This window comes from Thamnophis elegans, chromosome 2, assembly GCF_009769535.1.
Source record: "Thamnophis elegans isolate rThaEle1 chromosome 2, rThaEle1.pri, whole genome shotgun sequence".
Taxonomy (NCBI): domain Eukaryota; kingdom Metazoa; phylum Chordata; class Lepidosauria; order Squamata; family Colubridae; genus Thamnophis; species Thamnophis elegans.
In genome coordinates, this window is record NC_045542.1 from 59,015,684 (window position 1) to 59,043,394 (window position 27,711).

A 27,711-nucleotide genomic window follows, 5' to 3' on the forward strand; every position below is an offset into this window, starting at 1 on the left:
TTATTCTTCACTTACAACCACCTTCTTATGCACTTCTCGGCTCTTCACCCTGAGTTTGTTCACCTGGGACTCAGCAATGTCAGCCCGTTCCTCAGCTTCTTCCAGCTCATGCTGAATCTTGCGGAACTTGGAAAGGTTCACATTGGATTGTTCCTCCTGGAAAAGCATACAATTATTCCAATTTAATTCCCAGTAATTGTAAAAAAAGAATACATAATATTTCTTCTGAATTCCTCTGAAGAACCTTTTTTTAAAAATATATTTTTATCTTCAAAACAAACCTAAAAATCCTCCTTCTTTACATACTGTAGAAAGTGTACCAGTTGGTTACAAAAGGCTTTTGTGCATCTCTTCCATCATCATCAAATATAATTCATATTAATTCTAATATCTTAATTCAGATATTTATTATATTACCATCATCATACCTCCACTTTTATTTGACTATGATTATTTAAATGTCCTTCATCATAAAATATACCAACATTTAATACATAGCCACACACTGGCATTTCATTTACTTATTTATAAAATCCTCCATTACCATTAAATCCTCATATCCTATTCTAGCTAAACATCCATAATATTTAATACCAAAATTTTCTAATCCTCCTTTCCAAATCCCTGTTTACCATTTACATCCAATTCCCTCATATTGTACTCATAGCATGTATATAATTGATTATCATTATCCTTTCTTTATTTGACTATATCCTATATCATAACATTTTCCCCCTAATAATTAAAACTTGGCTGTGCCTAATTTTGTTCTTTTTATTGTTATTGTTATTAATAACCTTTATATATAGTCCAAAAGTATTTCTAACCTTCCCTTCATGGGTAACATTCAATATTCATATCCAACATTTTTAAGGGCCTAAAATTAATCTGAAATATCAAACTAGAAGCATAAGCAGAATCTCATGAGGTTACAAAGATTAACATTAATTCCATGAAGGTCTTCATTCATCCAAAGTGCATAAGAATAGGCTGACACTTTACAAGCTCTCATATAAATACGATTTTATATTCACAAGCAATATAAAATGGGACCTTTTCAGAAGGAACCTTCATTATTTTATGTCCTACGCATAGTGTGTTTTAATTGTGCAGAGAGAGTTTTTGGAACTAGGTCTTCCTGTGAACCTACCGCCTCTTCAGCTTGTCTCTTGTATGCTTTCACTTTAAGCTGTAGTTTATCGACCAGATCCTGGAGCCTCAGAACATTTTTCCGGTCTTCTTCAGACTATATATATTTAAAGGATATAAAGAATGGAGAGAGTAAGTATGCAAATTATTTAAACCTTTATTTGTTTTTCCTAAGAGTTTTTTTTAAAAAAGTTTTTTTTTAATTTTTATTTTCATACAAGTAACCACAAGTAGACCATTACATCTTAACCAGCACTATTTTGTGTTATCCAATATTATATCAGTTCCTTTTACCATCAACCCACAGAACTATCATTTGCTCTTCTGCTTTCCATACACCATATTATACCTGATCCGCTGCCATCCTGCTTTCTCTCCCTTTCTCCTCCTCCCAACTCCTTTCTTCCTTCTACCATCCCGCTCTTCTCTACTTCCCCTTCCTCTCTCCTCTTCCTCTCTCCTCTTTCCACTCCTTCTCTCTCGCCTACTCTTTTCCTCCCCTCTGCTCCCTCTCTCCTAACCCCTCTCTTCCTCCTCTCATCTTCCTTTCTCTCTCTTCCACTCTCTCCACTTAGCTTACATGGTGTATTTCATTGTGTAAGCAAGCTCCATTTAATATTGATGGTATAAATGATTACATTTCAATAAACATTTTTATATTAATAATTTTAATATACATCCTATTTTTAAAGGTATGCATATATAGCAATTCCATTGTTATCCTCCCCAGCTCCAAGGCATATTTTTTGGGCAAGGTGCAGTTCAGGTTTCCAGCTATCCTCATAATAATATTACATAGTTATACAGTTTATTAGACTTGTATGTTCAATTTATTAGACTTGTATGCCGCCCTATTCCCAAGGGGACTCAGGGCGGCTAACAAACCAAGGGGGAATGGGGACAATACAAGCAAAACAAACAAAACGAAAAAACAATACGGAAAACAGAATTAAAAAACTCCTCAACAGTCACAACAAATTCGAGTGGGGCTGGGAACTCATCAGCCCCAGGCCTGCCGGAACAGCCAGGTCTTAACAGCTTTGCGAAAAGCCTGAAGGGTGGTGAGGGTCCGAATCTCCACGGGGAGATCGTTCCAGAGGGCCGGAGCAGCCACAGAGAAGGCTCTCCCCCAGGTGGTCGACAGTCGACATTGGCTAGCAGATGGAATCCGGAGGAGGCCTAATCTGTGGGATCTAATTGGTTGTAGGGAGGTAATTGGCAGGAGGCGGTCTCTCAAGTACCCAGGTCCAATACCATGTAGGGCTTTAAAAGTAACGACTAGCACCTTGAAGCGCATCCGGAGCCCAATAGGCAGCCAGTGCAGCTCGCGGAGGATAGGTGTAACATGGGTATACCAGGGTGCACCCACAATTGCTCACGTGGCTGCATTCTGGACAAGCTGAAGTCTCCGAATGCTCTTCAAGGGCTGCCCCATGTAGAGCGCATTACAGTAGTCCAGTCTTGAGGTCACAAGGGCGTGAGTGACTGTTCTTACATGCCCCAAATTTTTAAATCTCTTCTTATAGTCTCAGTTATTTTTCCTCTTTAAGAGTATATTTCAAGTTCCCCATCCATTTTTATCCCATATATTTTCTCATGTGATACTTATCCTTATCTATAACCAAATATTCATTTCCCATTCATCTGTTGGCGCCTATCAAGTAATACACTATCCTCATTCAAATATGTTAGCTTACATTTAATTATCTTTTCATTAGAGTCCTTGCTATTCAATTATTACAATTCAATTAGGCTGCTACTTAATTTTTTTCTAAAAGTTTTTGAAATAAATGACAGTTTCCATTCTCACCTGATAAGTTAGTTCCTTTACTCTTCTCTCATATTTCCGTACACCTTTGATAGCCTCTGCACTACGCTTCTGCTCGTTCTCAAACTCAGACTCCAGTTCACGAACCTGACATTAAAAAGAAAATTAAAACATGTAAGGCTAGCAATCGAGATTCCCACTAAATTATGAAAATGCATGTGGAAACTTGGTTATAAGGATTAGCTACACATAGCTATAGATGAATGCTTCTATGTTTCTAATTTTTCTAATTATCTTTTCCCAACTTTGTTTGATATGATTTGCTCCAATCCTCTTTTCTTTACTTTCTTAGCAGCATTCAACAAAGCATTAAAAGAGTGCGGCATGTGGGAAAGGTGTTTGGCTTTTAAGACTCTCCACATGTAGAGATCTTAGTCTAAAATAATGTGTAGCCTTGGTTGCATTTGTCCATTCCTTGCAAAAATGTTTTGAAACTGAACGGCATTTTCCTTAACATCACAGGCAATGCTATACATTTCATGGGTACAAATGAGGCAGGTAACCCTGTTTTATATTATGAAAAAGTGTTACAGAAAAGCCTTAATTGTGTACAGCCATGGTATCAATCAATATTGATGGTTCCATCTAGTGACACCATGGTATATTGACAAATGCAGTTTTGAAGGTAGAAGGAGTAAATAGTAAAAAGCATGAATTTACAAAGAGAAGAAGGAAAAATAGATATGTGACACTAATAGAAGGGAGAAGGATATGAATGAAGGTGGGAACTGGAAGCTTTTTCATCAATATTTCTGGTTGAGCAAGAAGAAGAAGTAGGGCCTTGGAAATCAAACACAATCTACAGGGCGGGGCATAACCTTTTCCTAGGGGGTCACAGCAACACTTGTAATAACAACACAAATAATTCATACACCATTCGAAAGCCCATCAAAAACTGAGTTTATTGACACGATTTAATAGTCAGTATGACCACCATTAGCCCTTCGAACAGCATTCAAACGAGGTGGATAAGAACACAACAAATCTTCAAACAGTTCCGTTCTATTTTCCAGATTTTTCAACACAGTTTCCAAATTCATTCTCAAAGTTTCAACCGAATATCAATTTTGACCTTGCTCCTGAATCATCAGAGCTTCCACTTCATCCTTAATTATGGCCCCAATGTTCTCTGCCGGATTGAGATCTGGCGAATTTCCCGGCCAGACGTCATTGCCCCAAAATTCGACATTGTTTTCCTTTAACAATTGCTGAGTCGCATTTGCACGCATGCAAGGAGCTTTGTCATGAAGAAAGACAGCCTCACCAACCACCAAGACATTGTCTGGATCACTGAGAAATGGAATGACATTCTCCAATAAAATTTTCTCACGGAAATAACTGCCATCCCAGGATTCCCCTTTATCCTTCAAAACCCAATGCAGTTTCTTGGCTGTGAAAATGACGAAAATCCCGATGCAAGTCGGATTGCGAACGATTTGTCGATATCGTTCATGTTTGGCGATGTCGTCGACGTCTTTAGCCCAAATTCGATCGTTCTGGAAATTCAGTTTTCGAATGGCATAAACGAAGAATTCGTCAGATGGCGCCAAATGAAGAAAATCTTCCTCGGTCCATTCAGACAACCAATCGCACAACCAAAGCCGATCTTGAACGTGTGTTTGAGTTTTCAATGGTTTGCAAATGACGTGGAATGGCTTCAAACCTTCTCGTTCTCGATATCGGCCGATTGTCCTTTGATCAACTCGTTTTCCACGAATTTGAAGGATTTCTTGGGCCACTTTTCGGTTTCCTTTTCGTTGTTTGCGACTGCCAGTTGCAATGATGGCTTTGCTTTCTTGGGACAGTTGCAGAGGACGCCCTTCTCCAAATTTTGTGAAACATTCTTGGGCTGTTTTGTTCCAATTATCAGTAACCCAATCCGGATGACGTTTCAATTTGTTTGCAATCCATTTTCGATTGATAAACGTCGCTCCAGCATCGCGAGCCTCTCGAAAGGCAATGCATTTTATTCTGTCAATGATCCTTTGTTCTTCCGAATTGAATTTTCCAGCCATTCTTAAAGCAAATTTAACATTTAATAGCTCATTCAATTCAGTTTTTTATGGGCTTTAAAATGAGGTGTCGCGGAAGTTGTAAACTGCTGTCGATCTTGCTGTGACCCCCTAGGAAAAGGTTATGCCCCGCCCTGTACATCCATGGTGTTATTAAGAAGGCTTTGGACTATGTGACAATGGTCAATTCCTGGGAAGATACTGTTGTACGAATAGATCTCATTTTGTAGGAATAGATTATATAAGATTATATCTTACAAAATATGGGGAAAATGTTTGCATTCTCCATCTTATCAGGAGTGTGTTAAACTGTAATAAAATTAAGGGGGTGGCAAATGCCCAGACACAAAAAGACAGCCAAGAACTGAGCCAAGAAAGTAGAGATACACAGTGTCCAAGAAATACCACCAGAAAGCTAGAGGGTGTCATGTCAAATGTCAGAGGTTTCTATTCCAACAGACAGAGTATTGAAAATAAACAGGGAGATAGGACTTACTTACTTACTACAATAGGAGAGTAATGCTAATTAGGACATAGCACTGAAACACTACAGGTTTTTCAAAGGAACAAACTCAACAGAAAGGGTGGAAGCATTGCACTGCGTGTAAAGAAACATGTATTTCTACATAAATTCAGGAATTAGGATTTATTTCCAAAGGAAAACAATTTGGACCCAGGAAATCCTGAATGAGAAAAGTATCCAGAAAGCACAATCACAATAATCTACATAAAAAGGGGAAAAAATAGCATGGATCCAGCATAAGACAACATACAAAGAATTATAACATAGTGAAAATACAGAAACCTCACATTTGCTCATACTGATGATGTTACCTCGTTCGGTAATGAAATGTCTATAATTAAGCAGCCCAACTCAGAAAACACCCAGAAAGAAAAGGGATATGTACAGGAAAATGGAAGAATGCTAAATCCCCAAAGAACATAAATAGCCTAAGAAACTGTGGCAGAAAGGCTGAAACTCAGTAGGAGTAAAGGCTGGCTAGCAAGAAATATTTTAAAAAGCACATTAAAAAGTTATTTGTGTACATTAGAAGCCAAAAGGAAACCCAGAGTGATAGATCTGTTGTGAGAAAAAGGGAAATGGATTATCACCATTATGCCACTGGAGGAAAAAGGGAACAGTAAACCAGACCTCCTTAAACCAGACAAGAAGAACATAAAGAGAAACAAGTTGATTAGAATGAATTCAGATCTCTAGGGCAGATAAATGACTTTCTACGGTAATGAAAGAATAAATGAAGGTGATCACAGAACTTCTTGCAATAATTCCTGAAAAATCCTGCAAGCTGATTAAATCTCAAAATACGAGAGGCACGAATGACACAGAGGTTTTTGGAATGACACCAAGAGGAAGTATGTCAAAGGATGGCTGGAATTATGTCATGAGAAAGGTTGCAGATGAAAAATCTGCAGAAAGAGGAAAAAATAGGATAAAATAAAGTTATTCTATAATGTGTACAGAGATAAAAAGACTGTGGCAAACAACGTAGTTAAGGAAAATAAATAATAATTCAAAGGAGGAAAAAAGGTGGTAAAATTTTAATGGAAATTAAAGAAATATTTTAGGAGTCAGTGAAAAGGATTAAAAAGTGGGGGAGGGGGAATAAGTGTGATGAAAAAAAATGTGGGGAGCACACCTTGGGATATGTAGGGCAACTTTATGTTGGGCAGACCATGTGCAGACCATATTTTTGCTCTTTGACATTTCTCTGAATTTCCAGGTAATGTTACACAAAGAGAAAGCAGATCAAAAGTTCATAGTACATGCAATTGCTCATATATGAATAATACATACCCTAGCCTCCAATTTCTGGATCTGTTTTTTCCCTCCTTTCAGGGCTAGTTGCTCTGCCTCATCAAGACGGTGTTGCAGATCCTTCACAGTCTGGTCCAGATTCTTCTTCATCCTTTCAAGATGGGCACTGGTGTCTTGTTCCTTCTTCAGTTCTTCAGCCATCATGGCTGCCTAATAATAAATGAACCAAACAGATGAGAGTAAAGAATGCCTGGTGTAAATTGTTTTTTTTTCCATCAAAAATTCATTTTACTAACATCAGTGATGGCTTTCTTGGCCTTTTCTTCAGCATTGCGTGCCTCCTGAATAGTCTCCTCCATTTCACTCTGCATCTGGGCAATGTCTGTTTCCAGCTTCTTCTTGGTGTTGATCAGGCTAGTGTTCTGTTTAAAAATAATGTGGTCAATCGTTTTTCAAAAAAGGCAGAAGCCACAAGTATGTATACAGAGAGAGAGACTAAATGATTGATATTGAAGAACTGAAATTATCTATCCAATCCAGGAATGGAATGAAAATAAATGACTGCTAGAACTGCTAGAACATATATATATGACAACACAAAACAACAATGGACACACAACCAGCACCATTCAACACCAATCTATCAATCATGATACAATCACACAACCAATCATTCCACTTACTGAAACAAAGCCAGCACTCCACACACACACACAAACACACACCAAGATTTATAGAAAGATGTCAGCAGCTCTGACCACACTTTAAACCCAAGACCCAGCCTGAGGATGGCGAGTGAGACCTCGCCAAAACATTGCCAAGACAATCTCAATCTTACATGGGAAAAGACCTGAATACAACAAGACCAGCATATTCATACATACATACAGACAGACATACATGCATGCACGCACGCACGGACGCAGGCACATACACATATTATTGGCTTTTCTAATTTTGTATTAAAACTCTTCATTTTGGATACATTCCAAAAGTATTGAACATACACTATCTAACCATTTGGGATTTACCAAAGTGTCCCAAAGTAGTTAGGAAGCACAAATATATTTCCACTTTTGCTATTTTCAAGATAAAACTTATTTACCTGGGTGTGGAGGAGCTGCACACGTTCACTGGCATCCAGAAGCTCCTGTTCAGCCACTTTTCTGGCCCTCTCTGTCTGTTCAAGAGCTGCCCGGAGCTCCTCAATCTCGGCCTGCATTAGGTTTGCTCTGCGCTCAATCATGGCCACTTGTTCCTTCAAATCTTCCTGGCTTCTCAAAGCATCATCCAGATGTATTTGGGTATCCTAAAACAGGTTTTTGCAATATTTGTCTTTGAAAATAGTTGTGACAAAAATAAAATATCAACTGTGTCTTGAATATAGAAATAAATATGTACCTTGAGCAGTCCTTGTGTGTTCCTGAGATTCTTTAATGTTTCAGCAGCTTGACGGTTGGCATGGTTGAGTTGGATCTCCATCTCATTCAGATCTCCCTCCATCTTCTTCTTAAGCCTCAGGGCATCATTCCTGCTCCTAATCTCAGCATCCAATGTGCTCTGCATGGATTCTACCACCCTCAGGTGATTCCTCTTCAGCTGATCAATTTCTTCATCCTTTTCTGCAATTCTTCTGTCGATGTCAGCTTTCACCTGGTTGAGCTCAAGTTGGATGCGCAGGAGTTTGCCCTCTTCATGTTCCAGAGAGGCCTTAAAAGTAAAAAGACAATAAAGCAAACATTATGGAGCTATCATCTGAAAAATTATTAAGTAAGAATATCCTACCAATGGAATCATTTAGTTCACTGCCTACTGCCTAGAGTGTGTGTGTATGTATGTATGTATATGTATGTATGTATGTATGTATGTGTATGTGTATGTGTATGTATGTATGTATGTATGTATGTATGTATGTGTATATATACATATACATACATATATACATATACATACATACATACATACATACATATATATATATATATATATATATATATATATATATATATATGCATGCTATAAAATAATTATATAATTACCTCAGCTTCTTCTAGGGCGCTCTGGAGATCTCCTTTCTCTTGCTCAATCTGCTTCTTCACTTTCTCCAACTCATGAATAGCTTTTCCACCCTCAGCAACTTGCTCCGTGAGGTCAGAAATTTCCTCTATTGGTGTGACACAAAATACAGTGAAAAAGTAGAACATCAAAGAGAAATCTTGCTGTACAAAATGTTACAAAATGTTATCCAGCTTTTAACACTAATACAAGTTCTACTGTTCATATTAATGCCTTACATTTGATGGGTTGAAGGCATCAGCAGCTTAAGACAACCACGTGAGGAAGATATTACTATCCACATGATGTTTTACAACATCCCTCACCATTGCTTAACTTGGCTGGTGGTGCAAGAAGTTAGATTTCAGTAACACCTGGTGTAGGTGCTCCCCATCTTCCCCATCTTTCATCAAAATAAATAGGACTAGATGGAAGCGAAGTAGAAACTTCCCAGTAGAAAACCATGATTAGGGTTGAGTGAGACCATATATGAGCATGGGCTTACGTTGCAAGTTTTTGTTTTCACGCTTCAGAGTTTCCAGGTGATCCAAAGATTCCTCATATGCGTTCTTCATCTTGAAGAGTTCTGTGCTCAGAGACCGAGACTCCTTCTGAGAAGCTTCCAGTTCAGACTGTGTCTCCTCGTATTTTTGTTTCCAGTCTGCTAAAATCTAAAAACAAAAAAAGAGCAAGAAATAAGTTTATTAAACTTAAAACTTGTGTACAGTGCATTTCACTTTTAAAACAACGAGTTTGAACAGCAGCTCCCATTACTTTATCAAAGTTCTTCTGCTTCTTATCAAGAGCTGCACAAGCTGCATTGGACCTTTCCACATCAATCATCAGGTCCTCCACTTCATTCAGCAACCTCTGCTTGGTCTTCTCCAAGGAAGCACATTTGGAATTCACAGCTTCTACATGTTCCTCAGCTTCCTGCAGACGCTGAGCAAGCTTCTTCCTGAAGAAACATAAACCCAATGTTCCATAGTAGTAAAATATTTGATTTGGCTGAACAAGCTGTCTAGTGAATAGTCTCATTTCAATCATTCTGCTTCAGCTTCAGTAAAATTTAGGATAAATAGGTTTGCAAAATCTCAGGAGTCTTATCCCAAGACACACAATAAAATATGTTGTCTTTGTCTTGTCCCCCCCTTTCCCTTGTCTTTTGTGAGCCACCCGGAGTCCTCCGGGAGTGGGCGGCATACAAGAGTGGGCGGCATACAAGAGTGGGCGGCATACAAGACAAATAAATAAATAAAAATAAAAATAAATATTGTTCGGTGAACAATGTTTGATTAATGAACTATCTTTATTGCTGCAAACACCCCTTTCTGAAAAGTCACACATCTAACTCTATTCATACTATAAATTTATTAGAAAGTTTCAATATGTTTATTGAACGTACTTAGCTTCCTCCAGTTCCTCAGTCCGCTGAATGGCATCAGTCTCATATTTTGTCCTCCATGTAGCAACTTCACTGTTTGCCTTGGACAGGGCACGTTGTAGTTCAGCCTTGGCTTCCTGCTCCTCTTCATATTGCTCTCGAAGGAGGTCACAGTCATGTCGAGCCGATTGCAAGCCATGAGCCAGGGCATTCTTGGCCTGTAGAGTTAACCAATATTAGAAGTTCTGCAAATTGTCAGGTCATCAAACATAATTAAGAATCATCTTCCAGGATAAGATTTCACAAGAAATGAGAACAGAAAGAAAGGAACATAGAAAAATTCAATAAAAACACACACAAAGGCTAGTGTGGTATTAGGAAATCTTCTGAAGCATCCCAGGAAGTTCTGTGTGTACTTCTGGTAGAGTTAAAGATAATAAAAGATATGCATAATTCAACTTATGTACCTTTATCTCTTCCTCAAGATGTCGCTTCAGTTCCTCAATTTGTTGAGTAAATGCTTGCTTACTTCTGGAGAGCTGGGAGATCAAAGAGTCTTTTTCTTCCACTTGTCGTGAGAGCTCACCTATAGCAAGGAACATATGACATGTTTGGAATAAAAGTCACATTAACATTTTCTCAGCTGAGGGAGCTTCAGGATTCAGCTCAATTCATTTCAAAAATCAATTTGTGAATCCAATTTAGCAAGACTCTTCACATTAGGGACAAAAAGAAACAAAATAATTTCCCAAAATATATTTCATCATTTTACCTGATTCTGTTTGTAGGCGAGCTCTTTGAGCATTGAGGTCATTAATGGTACGCATATGCTCTTCGTCCTTTGTTTTAAATTCGCTTAGCTGATCCTCTAGTGTGCGGCACATCTTTTCAAGATTGGCCTAAGCAGCATGGAAAAAGAGAAAAGGACAATCTTTTACATGATTCCACTGGACCAATCATTTATCTTCACTACTAGACACTACAATGTTCAATATTTAGTAATGATACCTGAAGTGTTTAAGAAAACAGAACAGCCTCCAGAAATAAAGTGGGATAGATGGCACATCTTGTATAGCACAAACAAATTGGGATTTATGAACATTTAAATTATGTACACACACACATACACACACACCATGAAATAATGACAAGGAAGACAATTTTAACTTCAGTATATAACAAAGAAACTTAGGTATAAAGCCAGCATCTTTTCACTTACTATTTGATTTATTACAGCATACCTTAGCTTTAGAGACAGATTCCATATTGCTTGCAAGATCATCAATCTCCATCTTCAGCTCACTCTTCTCCTTCTCCAGCTTCTGCTTCACTCGCTGCAGGTTATCAATTTGTTCCCCAAGTTCAGCTGCACTATCTGCGTGCTTCTTGCGGAGGGCAGCAGCCATGGCTTCATGCTGCAAGGTGGCCTCTTCAAGGTCCCGGCGCATTTTCTGAAATTCTGCCTCACGTTTCTTGTTCATCTCAATCTGAGCTACAGTTGCTCCACCAGCTTCCTCCAGACGCTCACTGATCTCCTCAAGTTCCCTGGAGAGATCACCCCGCTGTTTCTCTGCTTTGGCGCGAGATGCCCGTTCTGCCTCAATCTCCTCTTCCAATTCCTCAATACGAGCCTAGAGAAAGAGAGGCAACCATGAACCCTGAAACTGGCTTCCAGAGCACTTAATTATCCATTCATGAACAAACCACTGCATGTCAGACCTGCAGCTCCTTGATCTTCTTCTGAAGCTGGGAGCCCAGGACTTGCTCATCTTCAATCCTGCTTTGCAGTTGGTTGATTTCAAAGTCTTTCCTTATCACAACAAAATATAATGATTAGCAAATAAAAAAACTCCATTTAGCACAAAAAAACCCTGATAATAGACATTAATACTTACTTCTTCAGCTTTTCATCCAGCTGCTGCTTATCATTTTCCAGATCCATTGTGGATTCCTGAGCTAGCTTCAAATCCCCTTCTAGCTTCCTCTTAGCTCTTTCAAGGTCCATGCGAAGTTTCTTTTCTTGCTCCAGAGACCCTTCAAGCTGAAGACAAAGAGATCAGGGAGATTGTGTCAACACAGCAATATATCCACCTCAGACCAATTCTTCTCTGGAGATGGTAGCATACTTACATCATCCACTTGCTGTTCCAGCTTCGTCTTTGCTTTGGTCAGAGTGTTCACTTTGTCCTCCTCTGCCTGCAGATCATCCAAGGTCTGTTGATGGGCCTCTTGCAGGGCTTTCTTCTCCTTGGTCAGTTTGGCAATGGTCTCGTCCAAGACCGCCATCTCTTCAGTAAGGTTTTTCACCTTTAAGCGTTGAAGAGACAGGGTTAAAATGCTCTATGTATTCTGAAATGGCAATAGTGGGTAGCAATTTAATTCTGATATATTTTTGAGTAGTACCTTGTTTTCTGTAGCATGCTTCTCCTTTTCAACCTTGGCCAGTGTCAGCTCAAGATCATCAATGTCTTTCTTCAGTTCTGAGCATTCGTCCTCCAGTTTCCTCTTCTTGGCTGTCAATTCAGCATTCATTTCTTCTTCATCTTCAGCTCGCTCAGTCAGCTCCTTAATTTTAGCTTCCAGTTGGATTTTGGTTTTGATTAGCTGGTCACATCTCTCCTCGGCATCTGCCAAGCCATCAGATTCCTATCAAAGAAAAGTATAGATCATTTTTTTAAAAAAGTTTCCTAATTAAAATATTCACACATATACAAAATTTCCTCATCTAATGGAAAAAGTCACATTTCACTAAGAAATATACATTGGATCAGCTCTCAGTGGTTTTTGGAACAATAAACAAAAATAAATATTTTCTGTATATTGGATAAAAATCAATGTAATGCAGAATTTCTTTATTTATTTGATTTTTGATGCCACCTAACTCCAACTGCCTTCTTAATAAATTGATAATATTAGTTCATACAATATAAAAACAAATATAGTTTATCTGTTACTTGATGTCTTTATATACCTTTATATACTGTCAATGATGAAACAGTATTAAGATGTATTAAGATTTAAGATTTATTAAGATGTATTAAGTATTAAGTATTAAGATGATGAAACAGTATTAAGATGTAATAAGGTATTTAATATATGTTACAACAAGGGTGAATTTCTAAATAATCCCAGATTTCCATAGATTTCCCCTGTAATCTATAAATGATTGCTTACTAAACTATGCTGGACTAGCCAATAAAAGAACAATATTTAATATCATTTTATGTGCTTACAGCTTGGACTTGGAGTTGCAAGTCATTCTTTTCCTGCATTAGGGACACCATTTTTTCTTCTAGCTCCTTCACTTTGGCTTCTGCCTTGGCAAGATTCTCCTTTGTTTTCTCAAACTCTTCCTTCATATTGGCCATTTCCTTCTCTGACTCCGCGCTCTTCAGCAGGGGCTTGATCTTGAAGTACAATTTCATCCATGGCCAATGTTTGACATTCATGAATGAACGGACACTGTACTGAATAGTGAAGATAGCCTCCCTATCAACAAAGTTAAGAAGTGTGCCTTAAATTACGTGTAATAAACACAGATCCACCAATCAAAGCTTTCTGACCGAATTGATTTAAATAATTATGGGATCCTCACCTCCTTTGTAACATTTTCTGATACTCTGTTCTTGCTAAGAAACCACGACACATAGCTTGGGTGCGTGTTATCAGGTGGGCCAACTTATCATCTCTCATTTCTTCTAGGAGACCTAAAAGACCAGCCTTAAAGAACACCTGAAAAAAAAGCATTACCAATTGTCATATGTAAGCACTACAAAATACAAAACAGTATTTAGGATAAAAACTTATATATACCTTGGTGTGTCCAAATTTATACTGGGTATGGTCCACATCAATGGATCCAAGAAGTTTCTCAGAAGCTTTCTTGCTATCAATGAACTGGCCCTCTGGAATGGCACTTGCATTCAGAATTTTGTATCTAGTAGAAAAAAATATCACCTATAAATCTTCCTATGTAATGCCTAATAGTTTTTTACAATTATTTGTCCTCAGTAAAAGAAAATTGAACATAAATATGAAATGCTATAAAATATTTATTCATCTCTCAACATGGGCTTAGGTGGTTTGGGTGGGTCTCCTTTTAGTGAAAGATTAGTAGAAATAAGTTGGGTTGTTTTGTTGTCTCTTCTGTGTGAGTACTCTGCTGGATATTATTATTTTGAGGTGGTGGTGAGTATGTTTAGTTTGTGAAGCTGCCCAGATCATTTGGGAATTGAGCAGCCTAGAAATGTGAGAAATAAATAAATATGGCTTGTCAAGTTTTTGATAACCAATTATACCTAAAAGCATTAGACTCAACAGAAGTTTCTTTAACTAGATTTATTGTAACAAGAAAGATATTAGATTACAAAAGTCTCAACAGTAAAGTTTGCTCTTTTTCCCCAATTTCTGAAGCTATAGAAATTCAATCCTGCTAAGGTGGGAACTTTTTTCAGTCTCTTGACTTCTAAGTAAACTGGTGAAAAGAGCATATGTATATATATATATTTGGTCTGGAGTTCCAGAATGGAAAACTCTCTTAAACTCTAAAACATACCATTACACTGAGAAAATAAGAGAGTTCAATTCTAAAGTCATTTATATTTAATGCATTGTTCTAAGGTTACAAGCCAAGGATATGTAAGAAGGTTTCCAAGGTGTCATGGGACAGGCTGGATCTTTCCTTCAAAAAGAGATAAATTTGTCATTGGAGGAAAATACCATGCTTACACATCCTTTACCAGCACTCTTGCTCTCTAAAGGAATGATAAACATGACCAACAAGGTAATATTTTGATTCGGCAGAACCTAAAGTCACTCACCCCTAAACCAAGACAACATTTACAATTTCCTTCCTGTTATTTTCAATGGAAGAAAAACTGTCAAAAAGAATAAAAATCTGAAAAGGGAGAAATGAGCAAAACTCCTGTTCATCCTCCGCCAATGTGCTATTCTGCCTATCGATATGATTGCTGTTTTCAATTAATCTAATCCTTTAATATCTTGAATCTATTTGAATGTTAAATTAGGATAGAAGTACAATATCACAGAGAGTTACTATGACAAATAATTGGGATAGATAGATAGATAGATAGATAGATAGATAGATAGATAGATAGATAGATAGATAGACAGACAGACAGACAGACAGACAGACAGACAGACAGACATACGATAGATGGATGGATGGATGGATGGATGGATGGATGGATGGATGGATGGATAGATAGATAGATAGATAGATAGATAGATAGATAGATAGATAGATAGATATATGAGAGAGTGGGAGGGAAGAAGAAGAGGGTGGGAGAGGGAAAGGGAAAGGAAGAGGGGGAAAGAGGAGGGAGGAGAAAGAGAGGAAACACACATAGAGAGAGAGATGTAAGGAACCCTTATAAGAAGGTCAAGCTGACCTCTGTTTGAAATCAGCATAAATGATCCTACTGGGAAATCCCTTTCTGCAAATGCGGATGCCTTCCAGTACACCATTGCATCTCAGCTGATGAAGCACAAGTTCATGATCCATAGCACCTTTAAAAAAGATGATTAAAAAAAGAATCAGGACCAAACCACATAGAGAGGGACAAGCATTGTAAAATGTCTATCATAACCTCAACAATGCCTTACCAGGCGTTTTTGTTTCATTGGGAATAATGCAACGCACAAAGTGTGGGTGAGTACTTCTCAGGTTGGACATCAGTTTGTTTAAGTTCTCCTATAGATCCAGAAAAGAAGCATTTCTGTACAAAATTCCAAACAAATCAATGTATTCCTATAAAGGAAAATCATGAATCCAAACAAGCAGGGGTATATAGCTCTATTGAATGCAAATGAATTCTAGTCATTGGATGGATTAAAAATAAGACGAACAACAATATTCAAACTCCACGAAGACCTAACATATTGTTGTGGCCCGCTAGCAGCCAGCGGAGCTGTCAGCAGAGTCGGACAGTGACAAGGTTGGGAGGAACATGGGAAGAATCATTTTAATTTGCGAATTCTAAAAATTCAGTCCAATTCAATATCTTTCTTAAATACACAAATGAGTTGTTGGATTATTACTACATAATATATTTTCCCTTACTCACAAAGGAATCCCAGTATAGCATTTTACCATACCCTGAAAAGTGCAGACACAGTCTGGAAAGAAGAACCCTTCTTCTTCGCAGCCTTCTTGCCCTCTAAAATTGAAATGAATAGAAAAAAATAAATAAACCTCACATTTCTTGAACATTTTTTCTCATTCAAGGGGAAAAAAATCCTTTCATTATAGTTCTCACCTTCTAAAGGGCGATCAGCAAACAACAAAGCTAAAGTCTTCATTGAGGATTTCTGGTAGAGTCCTACCACGGTGTCATTCAAGGGATCCTTGTTCTTCTCCAACCAGCCACTGATATTATAATCCACAGTGCCAGCATAGTGTACCAAGGCAAAGTGGGCCTCAGCCTTGCCTTTGGCAGGCTTGGGTTTCTGGAAGTTGCTTGATTTGCCAAGATGCTGGTCATAAAGTTTGTTCTTGAAGGACGTGTCTGTTGCCTTTGGGAACATGCACTCTTCTTCCAGGATGGAGAAAATGCCCATGGGCTACAAAGAACAATGACATGGTTGCTTAGACAGCATCTGGAGAGAATATTGAACTTTGGAATAACATGCTTCTTCAAGCAAGTATATACAGACAAGTAAAATCAGAACAGCGATGCTGAAAAGCAATGAAATATAAACATGGAGACACACTCTCTCATTGAAAAGTAGACTACATCTTCTAAATTATACTTCAATAAGCAACTATGAATATCTAACATGGCTTCATACTTATTATATGATATATTCCAATTATACTTTTATTTTTATGTCAAGAATTGGTTTGAGCATATTATTAAAAATTGATTAGGATCCTCTATAATTCTATGTATTCTTTACCAGGTTGTCCTTCTAATAAAGCCATTAGAAAAGCTGAGAGCTAAACTTTCTAGAAAAATAATAATAAAGGAAAGGGAGCAGTCAAAAACTGTAATGGGCAGGACAAAACAAGAGTATGGTATATGTAGTTTCAGTTTGTATTTTCATCAATTATTTTTGAGAGAAACCTAAAGCACTTCTTATCCCATCTGAAATATGTATCAGTTATGTCTACTATAAAATGAACCTTCTCAATGAGCTCAATGCAGGCAGCCAGATCCATCCCAAAGTCAATGAATTCCCATTCAATTCCTTCCTTCTTGTACTCTTCTTGCTCCAGGACAAACATGTGATGGTTAAAAAACTGTTGCAGTTTCTCATTGGTGAAGTTGATGCAAAGCTGCTCCAAGCTGTTATACTATAAGAAAAGAAGGGAAAGTTTTGGTAAGATGAATTAAGATGAAATAAATTTGATTGGGTAAAGCAAAACACTGTTCCTCTTATCTGTTAATATGTACATCTTTCTCCCAGTTTCCTTACATCAAAGATCTCAAAGCCAGCAATATCCAGCACACCAATGAAATATTGTCTGGCTTGTTTGGTATCCAATTGTTGGTTGATGCGAATGACCATCCACAAGAACATCTTCTCATAGACGGCCTTACCCAAAGCACCAACATTATTGTAGACCTAGAATAAGAAGACAATGGCAAAAATCGGTATGTATAAGGGATATTTTAAATTAATAATTATTCCAATTTTAGATACAGCATATGTATGTGTATACATATACACACACTCTCATATATGGACATACATACATACATACATACATACATACGCATGTATGTGAAAGAGAAATAAAGATGAAGAACAACTAAAGATATAGCGGTGCTAATAAAATATGAAAATATACAAATATATATATGAAATGAATAAGCTTTGTAGAAACTAAAAATATATCCATAAAATATTTATATAGATCTAGCTCAATCATTTAACATATTTTTAAATCTATTGATGTAGATCATCTACTGCTCCATCTTCCCAGTTTGGTACAATTGGTTAGTTCGGTTATAATTACATAAGAATCTTAGATTCTTGATGTTCTATTATTCAGGTGCCTTAGCCTATAGAATATAGCTAAGAAAGAAAAATGGATTTTATCATTATTAATTACAGTTTTGAATATTGATGCTACAAGGATTATAGTTATAATTACATTCACCTTGGGGGATGCCAGGATTTGTGAGAGTTGGTTTAATGTAACATTACCTGCTGGACAGTTTGGCCTTTGGTGACATATTCATTGCCGACTTTGACCCGGGGATAGCACAGAGCTTTCAACAGATCTGCTGAGTTGAGATTCATGAGGTAGGCAGCCTTGTCAGCAACTGAAATAGGCAAGAAAGAGTTTTGAGTTAGAGTCTTTTTTAAATTATAAATCCCACTGTATCCATGCAATTTGGAACAGTTAACTAATAAACATGAAAATCAGTACAATTTTGGAAAAAGTACAAAAGAGACTTTTGGTTACTGTTGGCTGAGTTCTACTTGCCCAATGATGGGAATGTTCATTCTCTAAAATTATAGCTTCACTTACCAAAAAGTGATTTTTGAAAAAGAAGAAAAATGTTACAAGAGTATTTACTATAATATCAGTAAAAAAAAAATGTGAAAACTTCCTCCTTCTTAAATACTAATAAATAGATGATAGCATAATATTTTTATGGTCTACTATCTATTCCAATTGATCAATATGAGTATACTTCTAGATAACGCTAGGGAAGCATGGGATGTGTTTCTGCAAAATAATGTCCTATTTTGTTCTGAATTATTTTAAATGATTTTGCCATAATTTTTTCAAATACCTTCCGTGCCGTCTGGCTCAGCTTGCTCCTCCCGCTGCTTCTGCTTGAACTTCATGTTCCCGTAGTGCATGACAGCTCCAGTCAGCTTGTAAATGGCTGTCTTTTCCTCAGCAGTGAAGCCCAGGATGTCAATGGCTTCCTATTAATTCAAGCAATAGAAAGGATTCTGTCTAACCCATCACTGAGCCACCTTGAGGGTTCAAACTCACTTGAAATCATTTTGGCAAGTACAGTAGTCTGCAGTTGTCTCCACCAGTGTTCCTCTTGGAACATTATGCCTCTCATCGTATTCCCAAATCTCACATACACTCAAACATTTAAACCAAATATTATTGTCTGTCTAATCAAATTACAATTTTATGTTCCCGATTCTGCAAATTACTTACGTCAGTTGCCATTAACTCTTCCTGATCATTAATGCTGGCAACACTGATCTCACCCTGGCTGACAAAATGGAAGTCATATGGGTTGGTAGTAATCAGAAGCATCTCTGCATAAAAAGAAGCACAAACATGATTCAGTTTCAAGCATCAGCACATTTTTAATGTTTAATAGTGGAAATAGTCTTCCAAATGGATGATTCTCCTTACCGATCAGTTCTGGCCTCTTGTTGGACATGATCTGATAAAAGATATGGTAGCTCCTTTCAGCCTTGAGCTGGAAGGTAACTCTGGACTTCTCCAGCAGATCTGGCAAAACAATGAAGTTGAATTAGTTAAGGAAGGAAGGGTCAAATAAACACACAAAGAAATATCCCTTACATGTCTCAATGTCTGCAGAAGCCAGCTTGCCAGTGGCACCAAAATGGATTCTGATGAATTTGCCCTGTGGAGAAAATAGTATTTAATTTAATAAATTCTCAATGTATTTATTTAACTCTACAATAGGATGTTACAAAGATCTCTCCTTTTAATAGCAGGAATTTCAGTCTCTGGCTACAGAATATATGGAATTTTTTTTAAATAGTAATTTTTTAAACTTAATTTGTGTCAGAGGTTTTAAGGAAAAAAAGTGAATGAGTTTACCATTTTAAGAATACAAAATTTTAAATATGCCATATGTTAAACTTTATTTTAATAATATTCATGATACAATAATTATTAAACTTTAATAAAATTGTAAAATGTGAGTGAACTAAAGGAGAAAAACAGTTGAGGTTTGTCTATGGAGATTCATAGTCATCCAGGTCCTAAAGGTGTTGTTCAAAAGGCAAGAAAGAAAGAAAGAAAGAAAGAAAGAAAGAAAGAAAGAAAGAAGGAAAGGAGGGAGGGAGGGAGGGAGGGAGGGATGGAGGGAGGGAGGGAGGGAAGGCCAGTTGCCTTTTGAATAACACCTTCGGGACAACAGTTGAAGTTTATTATATAGGAGAAACAAAAAGTGGGTTGATATGATAGTAATGATTGATAAATAATATTTTTATTCTTCATTTAATGAGATGAGATGAATGTGAACGTGAAATATTGCAAATAATAATTGCAATCAATTTCTTTCCTTTTCAAAGACCAGAGTCACAGTGCACCATGTTAAACAGGAAAGGAGGGCTAAGCTTCCTTAAACTGGTCCTGGGTTTCAGTGTTCCAAATGGGACTTGGCCTATGGATGGACCTCTTCATCAGCATCCATGGGGATGGGGAAGGGGGGCAGGCAAGGAAGGACAGAATGACTGAAGTGGCATTGTCCTATTGTCCTGACAGAAGGCCTTCCCCTTTTGTAAGTGCATTGTGATGTCATAGACACATCTCAAAGGGGTGGAGCTTGCAGTTCAATAACACAACACTCAGGGATGGGATTCTACCAGTTTGGAGTGGTTTGGGCAAAGCTGTAGCTCCGAAGTACAGCTGGGAGCGCGCATTCAGCAAACTGGTTGTTAAACCAATAGGATCCCACTCCTGACAAAACTGCTTATGTTATTTTGATGCTGCTGCATAGGTTTGATGTGAGGCATTCTTAGCCTGAAAAACAAGTACAATAACATTGTAGCTTGTCAAAAAGGTTCCCTTCCCAAACACAACCTTGTTGTCTCTAATTCATTGTCATCTTTAGTGGGATGCTAAGAAGATTTGCACAAAAAGAATTATACTCCCACACATGTTTCAAACTGTAACTTACAAAGCGAGATGAATTGTCATTCCTCACAGTCTTGGCATTTCCAAAAGCTTCCAACAAGGGGTTGGCACTGATGATTTGATCTTCAAGGGTGCCCTGTAAAAGTAGAATTACTAAGTCAACCTTTATACATAATGAAATTGTCAGAAAGGAATGTATAATCTTCTCCAAAAGCCGTACTTTACCTTTAACTTGCCAGTTTGCTGTGGTTCATCCTTCTTCTTGTCACTAGTTGCAGCAATTGTTGCGAAGTACTGAATGACACGTTTCGTGTTCACAGTCTTTCCAGCACCAGATTCTCCGCTGTTAAAACCGAGTAAAAGACCAGGCTGTTAGCCAATATATTGCTCTGTGAAACTTCTGATGACCAGAAATATGATTATTGGAGGTGTACTCACGTGATCAGGATTGACTGATTCTCGCGATCTAGAAAGCAAAGAAACAAAGAAGTAATCCTAGCAGAAATAAATGTTTGTGTTGATTTTGTATTATGTTTATTAATAGTTAGAATCTGACTTGTTCATTTCTGTTACCAATCTTGAGCACGAAATCAGCTGATTTGTTGATAATCATGTAAAGTTTCTAATATACATGCCATAACTTCTATCATACAGTGCCCATGTAACTTACACTGCTTCCTTTCAAAGAAGACTCTAATACTATATACTGAATATAATACAATACTGAATTATAAACATTCTAATTTTATCTATTTATTTATTATTTCAATCTCAAATTCATGACTGGGTGATTAATAGTGTTAAAAGAAAATATAAAAGCCTAAAAAACAATACCCACCCATGCACATAAAAACAGTGACTGAGGTTAAAAAAAAAGTCTATGTTGACTATCATAAGTCAACATGAGCAATACATGGGCTCAGGCCCATTACTCAATTCGCAGATCTGATGATAATAATAATAATAATAATAATAATAATAATAATAATAATAACAACAACAACAACAACAACAACAACAATAACAACAACAACAACCCCTCTGAGGAGCTTTACCTTGTCGTGGTGGAGGTGCTTGCATGCTCTAATGATTCTAAAGGCTATGCTGAACAGGTGCAACCATATCAGACAGGTCTCAGGTGAAGGGCCAGACAAAATTTGTTCTACAACCCATTCAAATATGGTGAATATGAAAAAAATGAAATTTATGCCAGCTGAACCATCGCCCGGATTAACAAGGGTTCCGTTGGATGCTATGGCTCCTGGGCATTCTGCGCAAAATGAGCTACAGGGCTCAGCTCCCTCTGCTAGGCAACGAGGACATGGAGCTGACAAGCTACTGGAAGAAAAAGTGAAAAAGCGAAAAATCTGGACTAGGGAAGAAAACATCTCTCTTATGAAAGCTTACTATCAGTCTGAGACAGCAAAATGTGGATTTCAAAAATGAATGTATCAGATTTGGAAGGTGAACCACATGACTGTGATATCAGTGAACAAAGGCTAATGGACCAACAACATGTAATCCTAAGCCACAAATTTTTCACTTCAGCAGAATTAACAGAAATCGAAGAGAAAGCAACTAATGGTCTGAGTATACCAAGAAAGAAGAGTAGCATCAAAAATGATTTGCAGACTCAAAAGCAAACTGAGGAAGAAAGGGAGGAAGAGGATGCTGAAATGGATGAAGATAAAGAACAAGGAAGCACTGAAGAACAAACACCAACAGATATTGCTCAATTATCTGAGAAAATAAAGCATCAAATGGAAGATGCTGAAAGAACACGTTTGCCAAAGCTGAACCAAGTGAACCGGAAAGGATTGAGAAACGTATTTAAAAAAGGCAATGAGGCTGTGCAAACCATTCAAACCACTACATTAGCTGAAACAAACCAGCTGATGTATGCAGCAGCCTTCATAGCCACCAAAGAATTGGGTTTGAAAATACAAAAGAACCAAAGAGGCAAGAAAAGGAAGCCTAAATGGAAAATTCGGTTGGAATTGAAGATCAAAAAATTTTGTGGAGACTTGAGTAATTTGAAGAACCTAAGGCAAGGTCAACTAAAGAACAAGCAGGTCAAAAGCAACCTGGAAGCAAGATACGATTTGGAGAATAAAGAGATTGCGATAGTAATTGAAGAGCTGAAGCAGAGGGTTGTTGCCGTTGCTGAAAAGATTAAAAGATATGGAAACCGAGTAACTTAATTCAAGGAAAACTCACAGTGCAGAGCAAATCAGCATGAGTTTTATAAGAGCTTAGAAAGTGGAGATGGAGTAACAACAAATGAAAAGCCTGATAAAGAGAAAGCTCTGAAATTCTGGAAGAATTTGTGGGAAAACAACAAGAAGCACAACAGAAATGCAAAATGGATCAAACAGATTGAGGATTCTATTAAAGTGCATAAAACGGAAGATGTGAAAATAACAAAAGAAATGGTGCAAAGACAGTCAAAAAAAGTGAAGAACCTGAGTGCATCTGGACCAGATGAGTTACATGGCTTCTGGTTAAAGGCACTTAAAAGTGTGCACAAAAGATTGGCAGCCCAAATGAACCAGATCTTAAAAAAAACTGAAAATGATGAATGGATGACAACTGGAAGGACATTTTTTAGCCAAAAAGATAAAGGAAAAGGAAAGGATCCTGGAAACTATAGGCCAATCACCTGTTTGCCAACAACATACAAGATCCTTACTGGTATTATTGCAAACCAAATTTATGGATACTTGGAAAGAAATAACTTGCTTCCTATAGAACAGAAAGGATGCTGCAAAAATGCAAGAAGAACAAAAGACCAACTGCTGATTGACAAACTAATCCTAAAGAATTCAAAGAAAAGACAAACCAACCTGTTCATGGCTTGGATAGACTATAAGAAAGCATTTGATTCAGTTCCCCATAGCTGGATCCAGCTATCTTTGGCATCAGCAGCAACATACAAAAATTCATGGAAACTTTAATGAACCTCTGGAAAACAAAGCTTATAGCTAATGAAGAAGTACTGGGTGAAATTGAAATTAAATGAGGCATTTTCCAGGGCAATTCCCTTTCACCCCTACTTTTTATACTCTCAATGCTATCACTGACAATCATTTTGAAGAAGATGAACTATGGATATGAACTTGCAAAGAAATGACTGAAAATTTCGCACTTGGTGTACATGGATGATTTGAAGCTGTTTCATAAAACAAAAGCTGAACTGGATTTATTAATTGAAAGCACAAAATAATTTAGCCAAGACATTTGTATACAGTTTGGAATTGACAAATGTGCAACAATGGCAACCAAAGCAAGCAAGGTCATAGAAGATGATGGAATAGAACTTGAGAATGAAGAAATGATAAAGGCAGTAAAACCAGAAGAAGGCTACAAGTACTTGGGGATTTTAGAGGCTTCTGACTTAAAGCATAATATAGTCAAGGAATTAACTTCAGCCAAGTACATTCGACGAATTCGCAAGATATTAAAGTCCAAATTGAGTGGAGGAAACATCATAAAAGCCATAAATACCTGGGCTATAGCTGTGATTCTATACTCTGCAGGAATAATTGACTGGACCAGATGGAGTTGGACAATTTGGACAGAAAAACAAGGAAGCTTATGACAATGAATCATGCTTTGCACCCTAAAAGTGATGTTGACTGATTATATCTACCTAGAGCAAAGTGTGGTCGAGGACTCCTACAAGTAAAACAGACTGTGAAAGAAGTAAAACACAACTTGAATGATTACATCCAGAAAAGTGAAGAACCAATGATTAAATAAATAAAGGAGACCTTCTAAAGACAACTAAGTGAAAAGCTGAATATAAGAAAGAAGTAATTGAGAAGTGAGCTGAAAACTGGAAAAACAAAGCTATGCATAACCAAATACTTGAAAAGTATTGAAGGCAAAGCTGACCAAAAGCTAACTTGGAACTGGTTAAGATCAGGAGCACTGAAAAAAGAAACAGAAGGCTTTATTTTGGCAGCTCAAGAACAAGCCTTAGCCACAAACTGCATGAAGGCAAAAATTCAACATGTTACCACCAACAGCAAATGTTGCCTCTGTAATGAAAAAGATGAGACAGTCGACCACTTGATCAGTGGGTGCAGCAAAATTTCACAAACTGACTACCTACAATGCCGTGACTGCGTTGCTAAGATCATTCACTGGAAATTGTGCCAAAAGTTTGGATTTGAGTACAGCAAAAACCACTGGGAACATCAGGTCCAGAAGGTTTTAGAGAATGAGAAAGTCAAGATCTTGTGGGATTTCAGAATTCAGACTGACAGGCACTTGGCCCACAACACACCTGACATAACAATAGTTGAAAAGAAAAAAGTATGGTTCATTGACATTGCAATACCTGGAGATGCACAAATTGAAGATAAACAGCAAGAAAAAATCACAAAGTACTGGGACTTGCAAATTGAAGTTGAGCGACTGTGGAAAAAGAAATTGTGTGTTGTCCCGATTGTAATTGGAGCCCTTGGAGCAATACCTAAAGGGCTACCTCGCTATTTGGAAATTTTAAATTTATCAGACTTGAACATTCTGATTCTACAAAAAACCACCCTACTTGGAACAGCTTATATCCTCCGATGTTACCTTAACAGTTCCTAGGTCCTTGGTTAGGACTCGAGCTGTTGAGCTACCAACCAGCCCCAAAGGCTGTGAATCTCACCAAAGATTAACCACATAATAATAGGAATGTCCTAAATATTGTCACAAAGCTAACTGAATTTATGGGGAGTTTGGCTCAGAGGTGGGTTGATCCAGATCGGGTGAACTAGTAGTAGCACTGGCAGGAGGCTCTGCCCACCTTCCCGGACGCTTCTGCGCATGCACAGAAGCATTGCCTGCGTGCACAAGCATGCACGAGAGCACACCTGAACTGGTAGTAAAAAAAATTGGCAACCCACCACTGGTTTGATTCCACTGAAATTGAATAACAATGAATAAGTGGCCATTGTTATACTTTCTGGAAAGGTGAAAGACTCAGTCTGGAAATTCCAGAAGCCATTTTCTTCCTTTTTCCCCCAACCTTGTTTTTGTCAGAATACTCATCTACTTATCTTCTTACCAGTTAACATGAACTGATATGCATTGTCAGAGATGGTGAAGATATGAGGAGGGGCCTCTTGGCGTTTTTTCCCTCTATATGCATTAACCACCTCTGGGTTGTACACTGGCAACCACTTGTAGGGATTGACTGTGACACAGAAGAGACCTGAATATGTCTGGAAAGAAAAGACAAGTTAGTAATTGTTTGCTTGTGGACATAAAATATTTGGTTGTGAATTCAATGACAATGTTCAGATTCATCTTACATAAATCATCCAGGCTGCATAACGCTCTTTGAGGTTATACAGGACAGCAGGTTCATTGAGGTGGGTCATCATGGCCATGTCCTCAATTTTGTCAAATTTGGGTGGGTTCATTGGAAAGACTTGGTCATCTTTAACAGTTACAGTCTGCAAGGGAACAAAAGGTATTTCAGTCAAAAGCATTCAGAGGATGATGATAACAAAGCCTTACTTTTCCCTTGTGTGGTGTTTTTCTACTTACCTCTCCACCTGCACCTTCTTTCTTAACTGTGACTTTCCCCGCTTCCCTGCTCTGGACAACACCTTTTACAAAGGAAACCTTAGGATCCACCACAAAGACAGATGTCTTGGCATCAAAGGGCTTGTTTTGAGCTTCAATTCTCTCTTTCTCTGACTTGCGGAGAAAGGGGGCAGCAACCCCAAAAGCTGCCATCTCACTGTCAGATGACATGGCTGCAGCTTAACAGAGAGCACTGGGGAAGAAAGAAACAACTCATATGGCGATCATAACTTTAATGTGCTGCTTCATGCAATCTCCTACTTTGCTATCTCAGGTTATCTTAATCTAATTTGAAGAAAAGTCCTTTTCATCCATGAAAGGAATGCATATCTACTAATAAGTGGATAAGCAATTATTGCAAGAAATAGGGAATCAGTGCACATTATGAAAAAGTTTGTGTGCTATTCAATTTCATTGAAAAATGTGCATGACTGGCTGGCACACTTAACCACTGTTTATTAAATTAATCTAATTAATTTTAAATTTCCATGACATGTTGAACCTTCTAGTAATTAAGCCTGGATTTCCCCAACTGGCTAAAATGTAACTGTCTAGTTCATGGTTCAGTATATTAGATGAACACAATCACTGAAAATAATGATGAACTGGGTTATATGTTCAGAATACAATACTTATAAAGCCAATGTGCACAAATTCTTCTTCCTCTTATTTAAATAGTGATGGTCTGCAGTTTTCTCTATCATCATGGAAGCCTGGGGAGAAGTTGATGAAACTGTCTGCTGGTGGGAAAAAGTAACAGATCTGAAGAGACTTCATGAAAGCAAATGCTAATGAAAAGGGCAAAGGCAAAGAAAGTAATAGATGCCCCAGAGGTTGATTAATGACCCGGGGCAACCCTCCTGCCACTTTCTAGTTCTCCCCAAGCACATCTCATACCCACAACACCCTCCCCCTGACTTCATTCCTAATGTTGCAATTTGGCAGTGTTGGAATAAGGACATTCAAATATTACTTTTATACAGAACTCTTGGTGACAACTTAAAGCTGCCTCACTCAACATAAGTGTCATGAAGACAAGGGGAGATATTCTTGTTGTCTAGGCATGATTGTACTGGGCTTAAGTGCCAG

At 37.7% G+C, this 27,711-nt stretch overlaps 1 protein-coding gene across 4 annotated transcripts; it reads right to left on the bottom strand.

The window, feature by feature from the left end:
- On the bottom strand, positions 1-26,793 carry LOC116503067 (myosin-1B). Of its 4 annotated transcripts, none has more exons than XM_032209216.1 (38): positions 26,611-26,793; positions 26,346-26,489; positions 26,099-26,255; positions 21,478-21,505; positions 21,265-21,382; positions 21,083-21,175; positions 19,735-19,798; positions 19,564-19,662; positions 19,360-19,463; positions 18,974-19,112; positions 18,378-18,496; positions 17,643-17,792; positions 17,350-17,520; positions 16,484-16,787; positions 16,323-16,384; positions 15,831-15,918; positions 15,617-15,734; positions 14,019-14,142; positions 13,801-13,937; positions 13,439-13,694; positions 12,609-12,851; positions 12,336-12,512; positions 12,101-12,246; positions 11,925-12,015; positions 11,447-11,836; positions 10,978-11,104; positions 10,673-10,791; positions 10,227-10,423; positions 9,596-9,779; positions 9,327-9,492; positions 8,806-8,930; positions 8,168-8,476; positions 7,872-8,075; positions 7,063-7,188; positions 6,806-6,976; positions 2,960-3,064; positions 1,151-1,246; positions 1-156 (listed from the first exon to the last, which is right to left on the bottom strand). In XM_032209216.1, the coding sequence occupies exons 1-38, from the start codon at positions 26,791-26,793 to the stop codon at positions 1-3; spliced, it is 5,790 nt and encodes a 1,929-aa protein (XP_032065107.1). The 4 variants fall into 4 exon arrangements, with proteins under 4 accessions (XP_032065107.1, XP_032065105.1, XP_032065106.1 ...); XM_032209214.1 differs by having other exon boundaries at positions 16,323-16,419; positions 16,507-16,787; positions 26,584-26,793; XM_032209215.1 differs by having other exon boundaries at positions 26,584-26,793.
- Between the last annotated feature and the right edge of the window lie 918 nt (positions 26,794-27,711).